The 15926-nt window shown below is 27.2% G+C and overlaps 1 protein-coding gene across 1 annotated transcript; it reads right to left on the bottom strand.

Annotated features, from left to right (window-relative positions):
- Window positions 1-2307: 2307 nt before the first annotated feature.
- On the bottom strand, window positions 2308-11893 carry LOC145849973 (importin-11-like). Its single transcript, XM_082955101.1, has 11 exons — window positions 11610-11893; window positions 8730-9517; window positions 8096-8219; window positions 6871-6961; window positions 6336-6498; window positions 5281-5456; window positions 4929-5136; window positions 4518-4735; window positions 4061-4254; window positions 3431-3793; window positions 2308-2858 (listed from the first exon to the last, which is right to left on the bottom strand). The coding sequence occupies exons 1-11, from the start codon at window positions 11826-11828 to the stop codon at window positions 2532-2534; spliced, it is 2871 nt and encodes a 956-aa protein (XP_082811227.1). The 5' UTR covers window positions 11829-11893; the 3' UTR covers window positions 2308-2531.
- Window positions 11894-15926: the final 4033 nt, after the last annotated feature.

Genomic DNA, 15926 nt, shown 5'->3' with positions numbered 1-15926 from the left:
TTTTATTGATCCAATGAACATAAATAAAAAAGGAATTACTCCATTAAGTAAAAATTAAAGTTTAACCTATGTTATTTGATTATTTTTATTTATAGAGAAACGAGAAAAACTTATTAAAAACTGTAAACCAAAATAACTCATTAAATACTATTAAAAAAGTATCTAATACTGTGGACTTGTTTGTGCTTGATGTTTTATGTATTTTTCAGGAAAATTTTTCTAAAAATTTAGAGTGTTTAACCTTTTGACATTAAGATTTATCTTCTACAAAAAAAACTTTTGCTTTTTAAACTAGCTGAATCAAAACCTATTTTTAAACTAAGAGTCATTTGATCAGACAGTTTCGAAATTTATATGAATTTTAAATTTATAGAGCTCATGATCAAACTTTTAAATTTGATAAACAAGTTTTAAAATCGCAATAACTAAAATAAAACGTTACAAAAGATTCCTATTTTGCTTCAAATTAATTAAGTATATATAGTCAACAGTTGAAACACTAAAATGCCTGATTAAAAGCAGAATTAGCAGTGTTTACAAATCAAAATAAAGTATGTACAATTCTTTACAGGCCGCATTAAAAAAAAAAAACTGTAAAATTTAATATTAAAATACTATTTCAAACCAAGAATGTGATAAGTTGAACAATAAAAGAGCTCTAGTAATTACTAAATTTAGAGCCCAATTGTAAGTTCTTACCATAAAAATTGTTTAAAAAAAGTTTTTTTAGCTGAAAAGTACTTCGTGGGCCGTAGATTTTTGGAACAGGTCACTTTTGCACAGCGACTCTTTTCATGAGCGTCACTTGTGCACGGCGTCACTTTTGCACAAAGTACGGATTTAAAGAGGTACGCAACCGCGTTAGTTACGCACTAATTCTTGAAATAAACAAAAAAGTTTTATGATCCACTTTACGCGGGTGTGTACTTTATGCATAAGTGACGCCATGCACAGAACCCTACGTGCAAAAATGACATTCACCCAGATTTTAGCTCGCGGGCCCCAGTTCACCGATCCCTGATTTAAACAGTAGCTAGTTATAAATATAGCTTTGCACCAACTCTTGACAGCCTTCTTAGTACTGCATAAAATGATTTTTAGATACATTTATTTAAAAAAAATCAAAACAGACTCATAATTAATTTAGTAAAATGAAGGTTTAGGGTAATTTATAAGATAAGGTTTTGACTAATTTTGTTGATAAAATACTAGTTTTTGTATTTATTTTCTTAGTGAAAAACTATATAGTTAAACAACTATTATTATTCCTTTTTCTCTAGCCAAATCAGTTGGCAGAAAAATCGCAGGTAATAAATATATCTAAACTTTCGTAAATTAAAACTGCAGTAATATAAAAAACTTTATTTATAATGTTTAGTATTCATTGCTATTATCAATTTATTAAAAAAAATAAAAAATAAAGCCTAGTTTCTAGCAATATGAAACAAACATTTTATATACATCAGACAAATAAATATATATCCTATACATTAACAAGCACAAATGAAATAGTGACCTAAAACAAACTCAACCTGAGTCACTGTAATCAGGGATTCCAAAATTGGGAAATCTGTTTCCTTAAAAGGTGATTTCAGCTATCAGAGGGCTAAACAAGTTAGGGAGCGATAAAGTAAAATAGTAAAGGGGCGATACCTGTTAGAGTTAGGCAGCTTTTAAAAATCTACCGAGCGAGTGATTATGCAAATGGGTTTGAAAAACCGTAATAAAAACTAACATGATTCATAAGAATCTGCCGCTTTATAAATTTACTTTCAAATGCTGACTTTCACTTCCAAATCATACAGAACATGAATTTAACACATGATTTAACTATTTAACTTGACAGTCAACTTGTTTACATTTATTCTAACTCTAGTTACTTTAAAATTAAACTTTTAGGAAATCATAAATCTTAATTTTAGTAGTCATATAAAAATTTAAAATGTTACATTGAAGCTGAGCTATGTTAGCCGCAAAGAAGAAAAATTTAAATAATATTCAAAACCAGCACCTTATTAATAATATAAATCTAGCATCATATAATTTAAGAGCTAAATAGATCAAAATTTTCAAAAGCTTGTAGCTACCCAGGTTATAAAAAAGATTGATAAAAATAATAATTTAACAAAAAACACAAAGTTTGTTAAAAAATAAATAATAAAACTTAATTAAACTATTTATCAACAATTATTGTGTTTTTAATAAAATAAATTTTTATGTTTCTTAAAATTTTATTCGATTTATAAACACAAGTTCTAAGTAAACTATGTAATTTTTAAAAGCATTAAGTTGAAAAGCGTCTAAAAAAATTCACCTAGAATAACATTGCTATAAGACTTATTAAAAAGGCACTTAAAACTTATAAAAAAAAAATTAAGTAGAAATTAAATTAATTTTTCAAATTTTTATTTTAATTAGCTAACTTATAAACTACAAAAATCTAATTTGTTAGGACAAACTCTAAAAAAAAAGAAGAAAACTTGAAAAAAAAGTATAACATTTAAAAAGCGAATTTTGAAACAACAACTTCTTTATGAAGTCTTGGCAGCGTGAGTTAAATAATCGTTAAGATCCTTTACAACCAGGCTGTCAACTTTGGAGAGGAGAAAACTTTCAAACTGGTTGGAATTGGAATTGAAGAAGTTGCTGCAAAACTGCTGCATCGACCTGTTAACTACTTGTAGCAGGGAAATTTTCAGCGTCAAGTTGGATCGCAGCAACTTGTCTTCTCTCTTCTGGTGCAAATTGTCTTCAATATCGAGCCAGCAGTCGACCTCAGTGGATAAATTTTTGTTTTCTTCGGAGTACTTCAGTATGACCTCGTCATTTTTGTGCTCGTCCGTGGTGTCGTGCAGTGCCTGTCGTTATTTTATCGTAAACTATTTTTGTAAAAGTTTCTGTTTTACAATTAATTGCTTTACAAATAAAAAGAGAACTAAAAAACTTGTATTAATAGAAGTGATTTTAAATTAGAAAGTGTCAATTTAAAGTTTTCTAAAATTTTTACTGAAAAAAAATTGTATACTATTCAACACAATAATTTTCTAAAAGTTTAAATTTTGTGTAGTAAGTTTTTTTTTCTAAAAACGTCTTTATGACCTAAATTTTATTAGTTGACGAAAAAATTATAAAAGGTAAGCGGTACAAGATAAACCCTATATTAGACTATTTCTTGCAACAGCTAACAAAGTCAAAAAGTTACGTATGTTAAAGTTATAAACAATACTGACCATAATAAATAAAAATCTTATTTAACTCAGATATACAGCTTTATAAAAACAGCTAAAGTTAAACATTTTCGAACTAAAACTTAATTTGATATATCTAAGCAGGCAATCGACTGCAATTAAAAAGCAAACTTTCTGTAGTGTATCAAATCAAAGAAAAAAATAGTTTAGTAAAAACTTCCCAAAACTAAGCAACGACTGACCTGAACGCACGCGCACACAACTTTTTCGAAAATTTGATTGAACACGTTGGAGCAGCGGATCGTCTCGCAGCAGGCCAGCATCCCCATGCAAACCGCCTTCTTCTGCTCGCAATCGCATATCGAGTCCAGCTCCCCGCAGATGAAGCCGACGAAATGCCCCATTGACTTGTCCTGATCGGCCTCGCAAAACACCTGGGACATCAACAAGCGCGCCGTGTCACGCTCCAGCAGGCACAGCCACGCGACCAAGTGGAAAATTTTGGCGCGGTTCTGGTAGCTGCGGGTGTCGTCGCTGTTGAGCGCTTGCGTGAAGACGTGGATGAAGGTTTTGTCGAAGCACATGATGGTGCGTTGCGACGATACCTTTGAATTGAATGTTAGTGTTTGGAGGAAAAATAGTTGTTTAAAAATTACCCACTTTCAATAATTTGGACATTTAAATAATTAAAAAAGTAGAGTTTTACATAAGAAAAAATTCCACCCAAAGGTTATAAAAGATGGTATACTTGAAAACTTTAGCATGCAAAACTTTCTGTAACATTATAAAAAAATAAATGCTATGAAAATTGAAAAAAACAATTATGCATTTTATTTTTACAAATATTCAAAATATGTGAAGAACACACTCACGTGTAGTGAACTAAGCAACACAGGCAAAAGGTATCCAATGACTTGATGGCCCATATCTTTACAAATAACATTGACAGTAGTTGCTAGATTTGCGAAACTCTGATGGTTGCAGAACTCACTGCCACCCAAAAGTATGTAGCATTCTACTATATGGAAACCCAGGCGAGCTTCGTCGAATCCTTGTTCTAACACGTCTGTTTTTATATTGTTATTGACATAAGACTTTAAAAATTGTAAATGTTAAGTATAAAATTATAGAAATAATAACATAATCAGAACTAATTTATATTTTAGAACTCTAAAATAAATTCTAGAAAATAAATTTTACCGAATAAAACTGAGCTAATTATCGTTTTTTTAAAACGCCATAAAATTTAGTATAAAAAATGTCAAGTACTCCAAAATCAATAAATACATCAAAAAAAATAACAAAGATTTAATTTGTTTAAATACTAACGAAACAACAGCGGAAATAAATCTAAAAGGTTTTGCGTCATGTGAGTGCAGTGATGCATGACCGAAGTCCAGAGTTCCAAACCATCGGCCATCATGTATATGCTGCATTCTCCCAAGTTGCATGACGTCACAATGAGAGGCAGCACGACGTCGTGAGAACTCATAGAGTGTTCGCGCTGCGCTTCAACTATTGTGGTTAATGTTACAACCACTGACACTCTGAAAACAATTACTTTATCAAAAAAAAAATCAATAACAAGGTTTAAAGTTAGTCCGGAAAAGAATGAACTTTTTTATATTAGAATGTAATAAAAACTTTTATTGACTGTGTTATGATGAATTAAGCAAGAATAAAATAAATTCGTCATTGGAAACAGCAACTTTAGAACAAAAAAACAAAAGTTTAAACAACCTGAGCATGTTGTTATTTGCAGCACCGACCCAGATGTTATTGAGTACTTGCACGAGCTTTTCGATAAAGGTGACGGCCTTGTTTGTTTCTATTCTTTCCAGTATGCAGTTGAACACACCTAGTATCTTCATCTTAAGATCTTCGTTGGACATTTCAAGAAGAGACTGCAGCGAGTTGACACACGACTCTTGATGAGCGTAGAACAATGCTGAAGATGTATGTACTAGTGAACCGACATGATGAAACACTTTTATATATTTAAAAAGTACATAGCTAAGTTTAAAAATAACTAGTTAGTATAAATTCGGTTAAAATATACAACAGCATTAGTATGTAGAACAAGAAAACACACGTATGTAATCGTTTTCAAGCTCGTACATAAAAAACTTCAATGTTTCAGCGGCGGCAAGTCGCACTGCGAAATCGAATTGCGGTTGAAGCGAGATTGATATGAAGTTGAGTGTTGATTCGAAAGCTCGTACAAATGGCTTCACATCTATCCACTTTCCCAGCACTTGTAAAACAGACCTACATAAAAGTTAGATGAATTTTTAAAAAAGAAAATGTTTGATAAGACTGCCATGTAAAAAAATTAACATAAAAACAAGTACTTTAAATATTTAGCTTAACTTTCCTAACATGTAAACTATATACAGGGTTATATAAAAATAAAATAGGAAATAAATAACCATTTCTTTATAATTTTCAGACTTATATACAAACATTGTTGTTTAAAAATCCTAAAACAATTGATCTTGGAGATGTCATAGATTACTGAGCAAAAGGTGTTTACAGTTGAGACTTATTTTTGGAAAAATCAATCACTTTTCAAAAAACAGGTTAGATGACTTGAACTTCCTAGTCACTTAATGATCTACAGATGCGTCAACAAAATCAGAGCCCATAGGAAAGCTCACAATTTTTAACATAAATATGCAAACTGACAAGAAAACATCCGAGTGTTTTACAGGATTCGATGTGGTTGCAGCGCTAAAGAGCTCATTTTGGGCACGTTTCCGAGCTCTACTATATCAAACATTTTTTAAAGTACATATTGACTTGAAATATTTTAGCTTTTTAAAACACAACATGTAGTTATGTAAGTGAATTTCTGTATTAACATAAATAACTTTTTGAAGAAATATAAATAATGAACATTTTATTTGTGTCACCCTGTATAAGCCTTTCTAATACTTTTTGCTCAGGATATTCTGTGTATAACAGTCACGAATAAAATGAATTGGTATTTTGCAAAACTTAAAGTTATAAATTACAACATTTTAAATATAATTGTTCACCAATAGCAAACCTTATACAAAATATTACGATAATGTATATTATCATATAAAACAAACAAAACAATGTGCAAACGTTAGCTTATTTTACGATTTAATGTTAAAAACCAACCTGTGAACTAGCTTTCCGTGTTCTAAATTTTGAACTTGTTCAACTCTCGGTATAAGAGTTTTCTCAAAAAATTCCTCAAAATCAAACTTGTCAAACAGTTCGTTAGCGGCTAAACTTAGAGACTTGTAAATTGCACATTCAATCACCATTACTTCTAATGTGGCTGTAGTTTGTGAAAAAAAATTAATATTAGAAAACAACTAAACTAAAAAAACTTATAAGTATTATGTAGAAAAGTAGTTCTTAAGTTGTCAAAATAAATATAACAATAAAATATTTCTGAAATTTTTTAATGAAAATATTATTAAATATTACATTCTTATTGTTAAACAAAATTAAATAAACTAAACTTTTATATAATAATTGCAATCTTGATACAAAATATATTTATATAAATACAACACAGCTGTTGGGTAAAAACTACTAAAAGTTTAAAAAGATTAATGTGATGTTATTTAAATAGTAAAATATTCAAGCATTTTTTAGTTAAAAGTTTGAATTTACATTGAAGTTATAAGTATAACGAACTAAAAACCTTGATTTTGTTGTCCTAGTTGCTGTATTGTTTCAAAAATCATTCCGCATATTAAGTCTGGCTTATAACGGAGAAGAGTTATGAACAGGATCTGAATAAGATAATATTTAAGCTTGTACTGTAGAAAACTATGTTATAGGTAGGTCAGGTGTCAATATTTAGTTTTTTTTTTAATTTTTCAACGTTATTCAAATAAAAATACAAAACATAATAGTTGTATGTAGGGCATAGGTTCAACAACTTTTTATAAATAAACTAAAATTAGTTCTTATTTCATAGCTTAGAGTGTGTACTATAAGGTACTTTTCATAGTACAACATTTTTCTTGATATATAACCAGTTTGGTTAAAAAAATCCGCTACAACCGTATGGAATCAAAAAATTTCAAGACTGATTTTCTCGAAATTTCAAAAATACACGAAAAATCGATCTTTATCCTTCATGTTTAAAGCATTTTATTTAAAACTTAGGAAATTTACTTTTCCAAATTACAAACAACTCGTAGGAAGCGGATTTATTTTTAAAGACACAAACATTTTTTTACCAAAATTAAAAAACAAAAATTTTTTTTTTGTTTTTTATAATTTTCTTTGTAGAAAATTTTAAAAATTTGTTCCCTACAAGTTGTTCAAACCTTATTAAAGATTATTCTGAGAAAAGTTTAAAACAATTACTAAAACTGTAGGAGGATATAATTTTTTAGTTAAATAGTCTAACTTTGCCCTTTAAGTCTGCGCCTCCCATAAAGGACCTATTAAACGCTATAACTTTGATCGCTTATAACAAGTTACTTTGAATTTCAATAAGCAGTAAAAAGTAGCTTAATTAATGATGTAAAAAATATGATTAAGGTTAAAAAAAACGTTTTACCTCTAACGATAAAATACTTAAGCAAATAAAATACTATATTCTGTTCAGCGTAATTTAAGTAAGGGTTAGGCAACTTTTTTTGACGCCAGGCAAGATTTACTAGAAAAAGTCTTTCATGGGCTTAGATCATTTAAAAAAAAATTGTTACCAACTAAATTTTTTTAATATACGAAAAAGTAGAACAACTTAATTATATAAAATACTGTACAAATTTAAAAAACACAAAAACATTCAATTAAGTACTTTACCAAACCACAACAACTTTGTAACTCTTGGAACTTTAACTTATCATTAATATTTAGGAGATTTTAATATGTTAAATGTTCTGTAAAAATAACCAAGGATTTTAACAAACCTCAGAGCTTGGTCTTACGTTTATTTGCCAAGATTCTCCGATTTCTTCAGTACAAAAATCTAATATGTCATCATTCCACATTTCCAAATCTTCCTTAGACAAAGAAAAAAATTTAAGAAGGGCTCTGTTACATTGAATTTTAAAATAAAGAAAACTTAAATAGCTTAATGCTAGTGTCAGTATAGTAAAATTGTTAACAAGTTATTAGTCGCATGATAAAACAGTAATTAGTAATCACGATTATAAAACTTATAATTAATTATTTTATGGCATACAAATTTAAGCATAACACTTTTTTTTAGAAAATAAGTTGAATAACATAAAAAAATAAAACGATCTAAAGACTCTGGTATAAAGAATCAAAAGTTCGCAAAAATTATTTCGCTAGCAAGCTAATTCATTTTTAGATATGAATGAAAGTAGTATGTTAAAGGTTAGTTGACAAAAAACTGTTCAATAAAACCAACTAACGTTGCTTTTCCCGTTGAAGAATATCACGTTTATTCAATAAAATAAATTTTAGGTCAATTAAAGAAATTTAGTAATATTTTATTTTTCCATTCCAAAATATATGCGACATTTAAACTCATGGTAATTGTGTAAAGTAATAAATAAAATATTAAAGTAAAATTACCCAGCTAGTTGCCTTATATGATCATCATGTAAGCTAAGTTTTGGCCGCAATTCTTTATTATCAGTATTTGAGTTCTCAGAGGTTATCATATCTTGCATAACTTTTTTAATTTGATTCATAGAATTCACTAAAAACTTATCAGGTACGATCTCTTTGTTTTCAGAAGCTAATATTACAGATTTATGGCAAAAAATAATAACTTCGTCTAATAAACTACCCAAGTTTGCTACTGGTGTAGTGTTGTCAACAATTTCTAATGATATCTTGGACAGACTACAGAACATTTTAAGATACTTTTCATTTATGCTCATTTGAAGTTGTGCTATAACTGGAAGAGCTTCACAGTAAGACTTTTGAGCATACAAAACTGATTTCAGAAGCTGTTGTGATTTAGACTGGGGTAAGCGCTTTGATATGCGACGCAAAGATTTTTGAAGGTTTATATTAACTTCTATAAGAATTTGATATTTTGAATCTTGAAAACTACTTGGATTTTCTAACAGACTTATCAAACCCTGGTGAGCAGACTGCCAGAGCTTCATTAAAACAGGAAAACAAGTTGAGCAAACTTCTTGAATTTTACCTCTGTGTGACATGAGTTGCCTGGAGGCAAGTTCTGTAATAGTCGTTTTAAATGTTAAGATCTCAATTAAGTTACTTTCAGTAAGGCTTGACGGGCAATGGAAAGCAGTAAGTTTTCCAAGTAGCGCTGGTATGAGTTCAGGCCAATCATCCGGACAGTCTATTCTTGCTAATCGACCGACTACATACGCAAATTGTCTGGCTACCTGTAATAAAATTAGTTTTATGTTATGTTAGGCACATGTCTAAAAAAAGTACAAAGTAAATAGCTTATTGAACAAATTACATAGCAAAATAAACTTTATGCTTGTAAGATCAGCAAACATTTTTTTAAATTATATTCAAAAATAAACAGAGAAACTTCAAAGACTTTAAAAGTAGTATACAAATGGTAATATTTTTAATTATTTATAATAAGAATAGTAAGGATTGCAATAAAAACTTAAAAACAATTAATTAACTTTGAAATTACTTCTTGATTTTTACAATGAAAATTATAGTTTGAAAAGTCTAAAACTTTTAACTACTTTTAACTAATTAAAGTGGTTTTAATTTTTGTAAAAACAGATTTGACAAAGTTTTTTAATTTTTTTTCCAGGTTTTTAAAAGTACAAGTTTTTTTGCTTATTTTTAGTATAAAATTATGTTTTAGGTGAAAAATGTCTAAAATAGTACAGAAAATTGAAAATACATGTAATGCTATTTTAAATATTTTCTATAGTAAATAATTCTTAATTATAGAAAAAATATTCTTTTTATGTGGTAGATTTTTCATTTCTAATCAAAATTTTATCGTTTTACATGTTAAAAAATTTAAAATTCTAGGCTTTTTAGTTTCTTTTGTTCAAAATTTCTCTAATTCAAGGTTTTTGACATAAATTGTCCAACTACAGGTTTTGCCAGGATTTAAGTTTTCTTTGGCAACCCTGGTAGTAAACTTGTTACTTTTAGGAATTAAAAACAAAATAAATTTAAGTAAATTATTTATTATAATAAAAAATAAATTCAATAAAACATTAGAGAAAGTATGCTGAAAATATAGATTAATTTTTTTACATCAATTAATCACAAAACTACTATTAAAAATGCAATGAAAATTTTATACTATTCAGATACAAATAGCAATGAGAAATTAGATTTTCAATAGAAAAAATAGGTTTATTATATTTTTGATATACATTAAAACAAAATAACAAACATATAATTTTATTTATTATATAACATTTTCATTAGTTATTTTAGTATAAATTGTAAAAATTAGTATTTAAAAATCTGTTGACATTAAATATTTTCAAGAGATATATTTTCAATACTTTGCAATAGAAACAATTATTACAGCTACACATTTTTAAAAAGACTACCATACATCAATATTTTTAATACTTCAAATCATTACAAACTAAAACTGTACTTACTAATGTTAAAATAGATATTATTGAAAATTAATATAAAATAGTTTGTTTTTCTCTTTTAAATTTTAGGAAATTAAAACTAAAATAGTGAGAAACAAATCAATAAGTTATAAAATTTAAAGAAGGTTGCTGACAAAGATTATCATTTATTGAAGCACTTTTTAAATAAAAGCTATTTAGCCAAAAGAAACCTATTAAGCTGCTAACCTTTGAAAACTCAAGTCTCATAACACAGTTTGAATTTTAAATAGTAAATACATTAAAAAAAAAATAGTAGTTTACTTAATAATTTAAAAAAAGTCTTTTATTGTTAAAAGTCAAAAATTACACAAAAAAAAATAACAACTAAAAAAAAGTGTAATAATTATTTTATATCATTTTGATAAATTACACTAAAAATTTATACTTATCAATAAAACTTATACTTATTTAAGTCATGTTTAAGCATATTTGCTATAAAGCATTAGGATTATTAAAGTAAAAAAAATATAAGAAAATTACTTCAAGTAGTTGAAACAATTTTTGAAAAAACTTAAGAAAAATTGCTAACTAAACATCTCGAAAGCAAATAACTTAAGTACAGTACAGCGTTTTTTTAATGTGTGTTTTGTTTTGTTAAATCAAGCTTAAGTACCATAGTAACTACTAAACTATTCTAATATGTTTCTTTTTTTGCAACATATTCTTAATTTTGTACTTAAATCATCAAAGTAGAAATATAGTACTAATAAAAAAATAAGTCTCAAATTGTACAAAAAAATGTTTTTGAACTATATTTACTCCTATGACTCCTAGTATAGCCGACTTTTTATTACTACTTTTAAAGAGAATGCAACTTATAGTAAATCTAAAGTGGTATTGAAAGTTAAAAGTAACAAATTCTTACTTTATGTTCTCTTTCATTTAGGCACAGCAGTAAGTTTTGCCTTATAGTATCCTTATCTTCTTTATTAATTGGATTAGTGCAGTATGCTCTCCATCTTTTGTGAATACCATTCTTAATCTGCAAAACAGCAGCAAGTCTGACATCTGCTTCTATTTCATTGAAAGCAAGGGCAATTTGAAGAAGCTTGATATAATGCTGTGGCTGTGTTTCTATTTGCATTAGTTTTTCTGATGCTGGTTTAAAAACTTGTTCATCTTGGCTTATACTATTACGTAAAAGTTGAACAAAACTTTCCATCTTTTAAAAAATAAAAATTTTAACTGTAAAAAGAAAGTTTATACAATAAATGTTAACTTTAAGTGAATAAAAACTTTTTTATTTAAACAGCTAAATTATTATGTAAAAAAGTTTATATTTATTTTATTAATTTTAAAGCTTTTATGTTTATATTAACAAACAATAGTCACTTTTTTCACAAGTTGATCTTATTTTGTTGAATTTTAACTAAACTAACTACAAGTTGCTTTTTACAGATTTTAAAAATTCCAAAAATAACTTTTGAGATATAGCTGGTCAAAGTCCAAGACTACAATAAGTTCCCTATGGGATGTGCAAACTAAAAAGGCAAAAAAATACTATTTCACTAAAAATTACGTTTTTTGACATAATTACCTCAAATTTTCAGGAAATGTTCCTTGCATAATTAAAAAATTCTGTTGCAATAAAGTTTTATAAAAATTCCAACAAAAATAAAGTTTTCAAGGCAATTTTATGCAACCATGGTAGTTAATTTTATATATGATTTTATATAGTTTACATTTTTAAAAGACATTTTAATTGATTAACTTTAATTTTATCACAAAAAGTACTCACTTGAATGGATACTTATCAGTTTCAATTTTAACTAAATAGTTTAATATAAACTTACATCATGACAAATATAAATTTCAGGTATAAAATAAAACCTACAATGTTACTTGTAAGAATAGTGAAGAACTAGCCGCAAAAAGTCGCTAAAAAAATTTAGATAAGCAAAAACAATAAAAATCACATCTTTAAGCAAATTGGTTATATAAAATAACAAAATATTCAAACTAGAAAACTATATAAGTAACTACAATTATGAAGCATATTAAAACTTTTTAATGCATAGTTAAACTGTTATATGTCTCAACTAAACTGTCTCTGTTTAATATAAACTCAAATAATGATAAATAATAATTTCAGATTTACAAAAAAAACTACAATGTTGTTTAAAAGTGTATTAAAAGGTTAGCTGCATGGCTAACATTTTTTAAATAAGCCTTTCAAAATCAATAAAAATCATGTTCTGGAACAAAACTGGGTATATAAAGTAACAAAATATTGAAACTGAATCAACTCTAAATCTCATTCTAGATCTAGAAAAAATATGAGCTGAGATTTTCAAAAACTCTTAAAAAACTATCCAGATTTTTATAAAAAATCAAAACTGCCCTGAGTTATCCTGATTAAAAAAATAAGTCAAAATATCCTAAGTTACCCTGAGATTTTCTAGAATTTAAAAATATCCTGAGTTTCCTGAGTGTGTGGCAACCTTGATTTATGACATTAAAAAATACAATGGTGTTTTGTTTATAAAATCTTATAAACTAAAAATTCAACTTATGTTAAAAATATTATAAAGCTTATAATAAGTTATAACTTGTTGAAGTAAAAAATAAATAAACCAAAGATAAAAACAAATATGCAGCATAACATGTATCAAGCAAGAGTTGCTACAGTCACAAAATTTTTTTGTTACATTTTTCACTTGGAAATTTATTTGTTTTCTTGTATCCAGGTGGCCACTGACATTTTAGAAATTTCTTTTAGGTTTTCTGATTTTCAAAAACAATAAAACACAAGTTTACCTATCTTTTAATAGTATAAAATTAAATAGAGGGTAACAGAATGTTTTTAGAAGTATATGATTTTTTTTTTGTAGTCTAAATTTCATTTCTTAATACAAAACTTATTCAAAAATAAGATTTTTTAAGGTTATTCTATGGCCTTGGATAATATTCAAATTTCAAGTATTTTAAAGGTTTTCAGGCAAAATTCCACCCTGCTTTTATACAAAAAAGAACAGGGTTGCCACTCTTTAAAGCAAAAAAGTCAGTCAAAAAGACAAAAAACCAGCTAAAGTTGCATCAAAGTGAGTTTAACAAAATTTAAAACTAAGTAATGAGAGCCAAAAGCTGTAAATAGATAACATATTTTAGCTTGAATTATAACAAAAGAACTAAATATTAAAAAAAAAAAGAATTAAAATATCTTGAAGACATAGAAACTAGCCTGAGAATTAGAAATAAATCTAAACTAACCTAAGTTTTGCAATTCACTACAAGCAAGCCTGAGTTTACTTAAAGATCTACAAACACACACAAAATCTTTCCTTATATCCCGCACATAAATTACACAAAAGAAAAAAAAAATTTATAAAACTATCAGAAAAACAACTAACTAAACTCTACTTTATCTATATAAAATTTACTTTACAATCTAAACTGTTACTCCTAGCTCCCTAAAAGTAAATCACAAATAATCTTACTTAATACCTTCTAATTATATACAGTTTCATTTCTTAATATGAGCTTCTGATCAAAGTTTCTAAATGGTTCTAATTAGTAAGTAAACTTATAAATATATAACCACTAACATAATATAAATGATATCATGACTTTTATTCATAATTGTTCATTAAAATTGGCTGAGTCAGACTAGGCTTTTTTAATTCATATAGTAAGAGTCAAAAAATTAACAAATTACCTTGAATGCATTAAAAACAAATGTACTTTAATTCTAAAAAACATGCTGTTACTTTTTAACAAGTATGAGATGTGAAAATGTGCAAAATAGCATGAATTTTGCACAAAAAATTCTTATAAGCTTGATTTTTTTTTTTAATTAGCCTGAAAAACTCAAAAAGAACAAATTTGCTTGTAATTTTTTCAAATATATCAAATGTTTCGTGTGTTTTATTTTTTGTAAAATAAATTTTTCAAACTTTTCTTGCTTAGCAGAAACCCAGTATAATAAAAATTTTCAAATCAATTATTTTAATATAACTCCTTCCTGCAAAAAACCTTTAAGTCATGGCATTTTTTAACTTCTTAAACTAATTAAAAGTCTAAACCTAATTAGTATTTATTAATTTATTTATATTTAACAAAGCCTTGAAACATGCATCATTCTATCAAAAAAAAAAAGGATTAATAAAGTTAAAGACTTTTTTATAAACAAACTTTAATAAGAATATAAAGTATTTTTTAATACATAACAAATTACATTTAGGAATAATTTATACAGAACTGCCAATCTTTCAAGAAAAAAGTCAGCCTGAGTTGCACCATATTAACCTGAGTCAGCCAGAGTTTGTGAAGAACAAAAAAGTATTACAAGATTGAAACTGAACAAACTTACTGTTAGACCAGGGGTCAGCAGCCTTTTGTTACTCCCAGGCCAATTTTCTGACAAAAAATTGCTGTTTAGAAATAAAGTCTTCGAGGGCCGCAGTTATTTAAAAAAATAATTATAGTATTTACTTGAAAAGTACTATTTTAAACCAAAAAAATAACAAAATGAGCAGTTAGGTAGCACCTTCAAAGAGTATCTCTTAAACTAAAAGCCTAGTTGTAAGTTTTTAGTGCAAAACCTTTTATCTGTATGTTTTTCAAAAAGTATGCTTTGAGCTAAAAAGTACCTAGAGGGCCGCAGATTTTGGCTTTGAGGGCCACATTTGGCCAACGGGCCGCAGTTTGCCAACCCTTGTGTTAGACAAACTAAAACAATATAAAAATCACAGTAATATCAAAACAGACTTAATATGTTTAAGGAAAAGTATAGTTTTTAAATAAAAATCTTATTTTAAAGTCAGAAAAACCAGCCTGAGTTCTTCATTAAATATTTAAAACTGCCCTGAGTTTTGCTAAGGAAAAACCCAAACAAAACAGAGTTTTCGACCTTTAAAAAAAAAACAGTTTTTTATCCAACCAGAAAGTTTCAAATAGTCTGAGTTACTTACAAAAATTAAATTGACCTGAGTTAGTCTGAGTGGTGTGAGGCTATTCTCAGGGTAGCAACTGGTTATTGGCAAAATTTCTCCAGCTTTTCAAAATTTTTTCCAAGTTTTTGAAAGTACACATTTTTGGGTCTATTTTTAGTTATAAATTAAGTTTAAGGTAAAAAACTGTTATAAATAGTATAACAACATTTAAAAGATATTGTAAAGCTACTTTGAATATGTTTTTTAATAAATATTTTTGATTATGATAAAATGCTTTTGTCTATATCAGT

This window comes from Thalia democratica, chromosome 2 (genome assembly GCF_965202585.1).
Source record: "Thalia democratica chromosome 2, ktThaDemo2.hap1.1, whole genome shotgun sequence".
Lineage (NCBI taxonomy): Eukaryota > Metazoa > Chordata > Thaliacea > Salpida > Salpidae > Thalia > Thalia democratica.
Note: the sequence above shows the minus strand (reverse complement) of the source record. Positions and strands in the feature narration are given on the sequence as shown.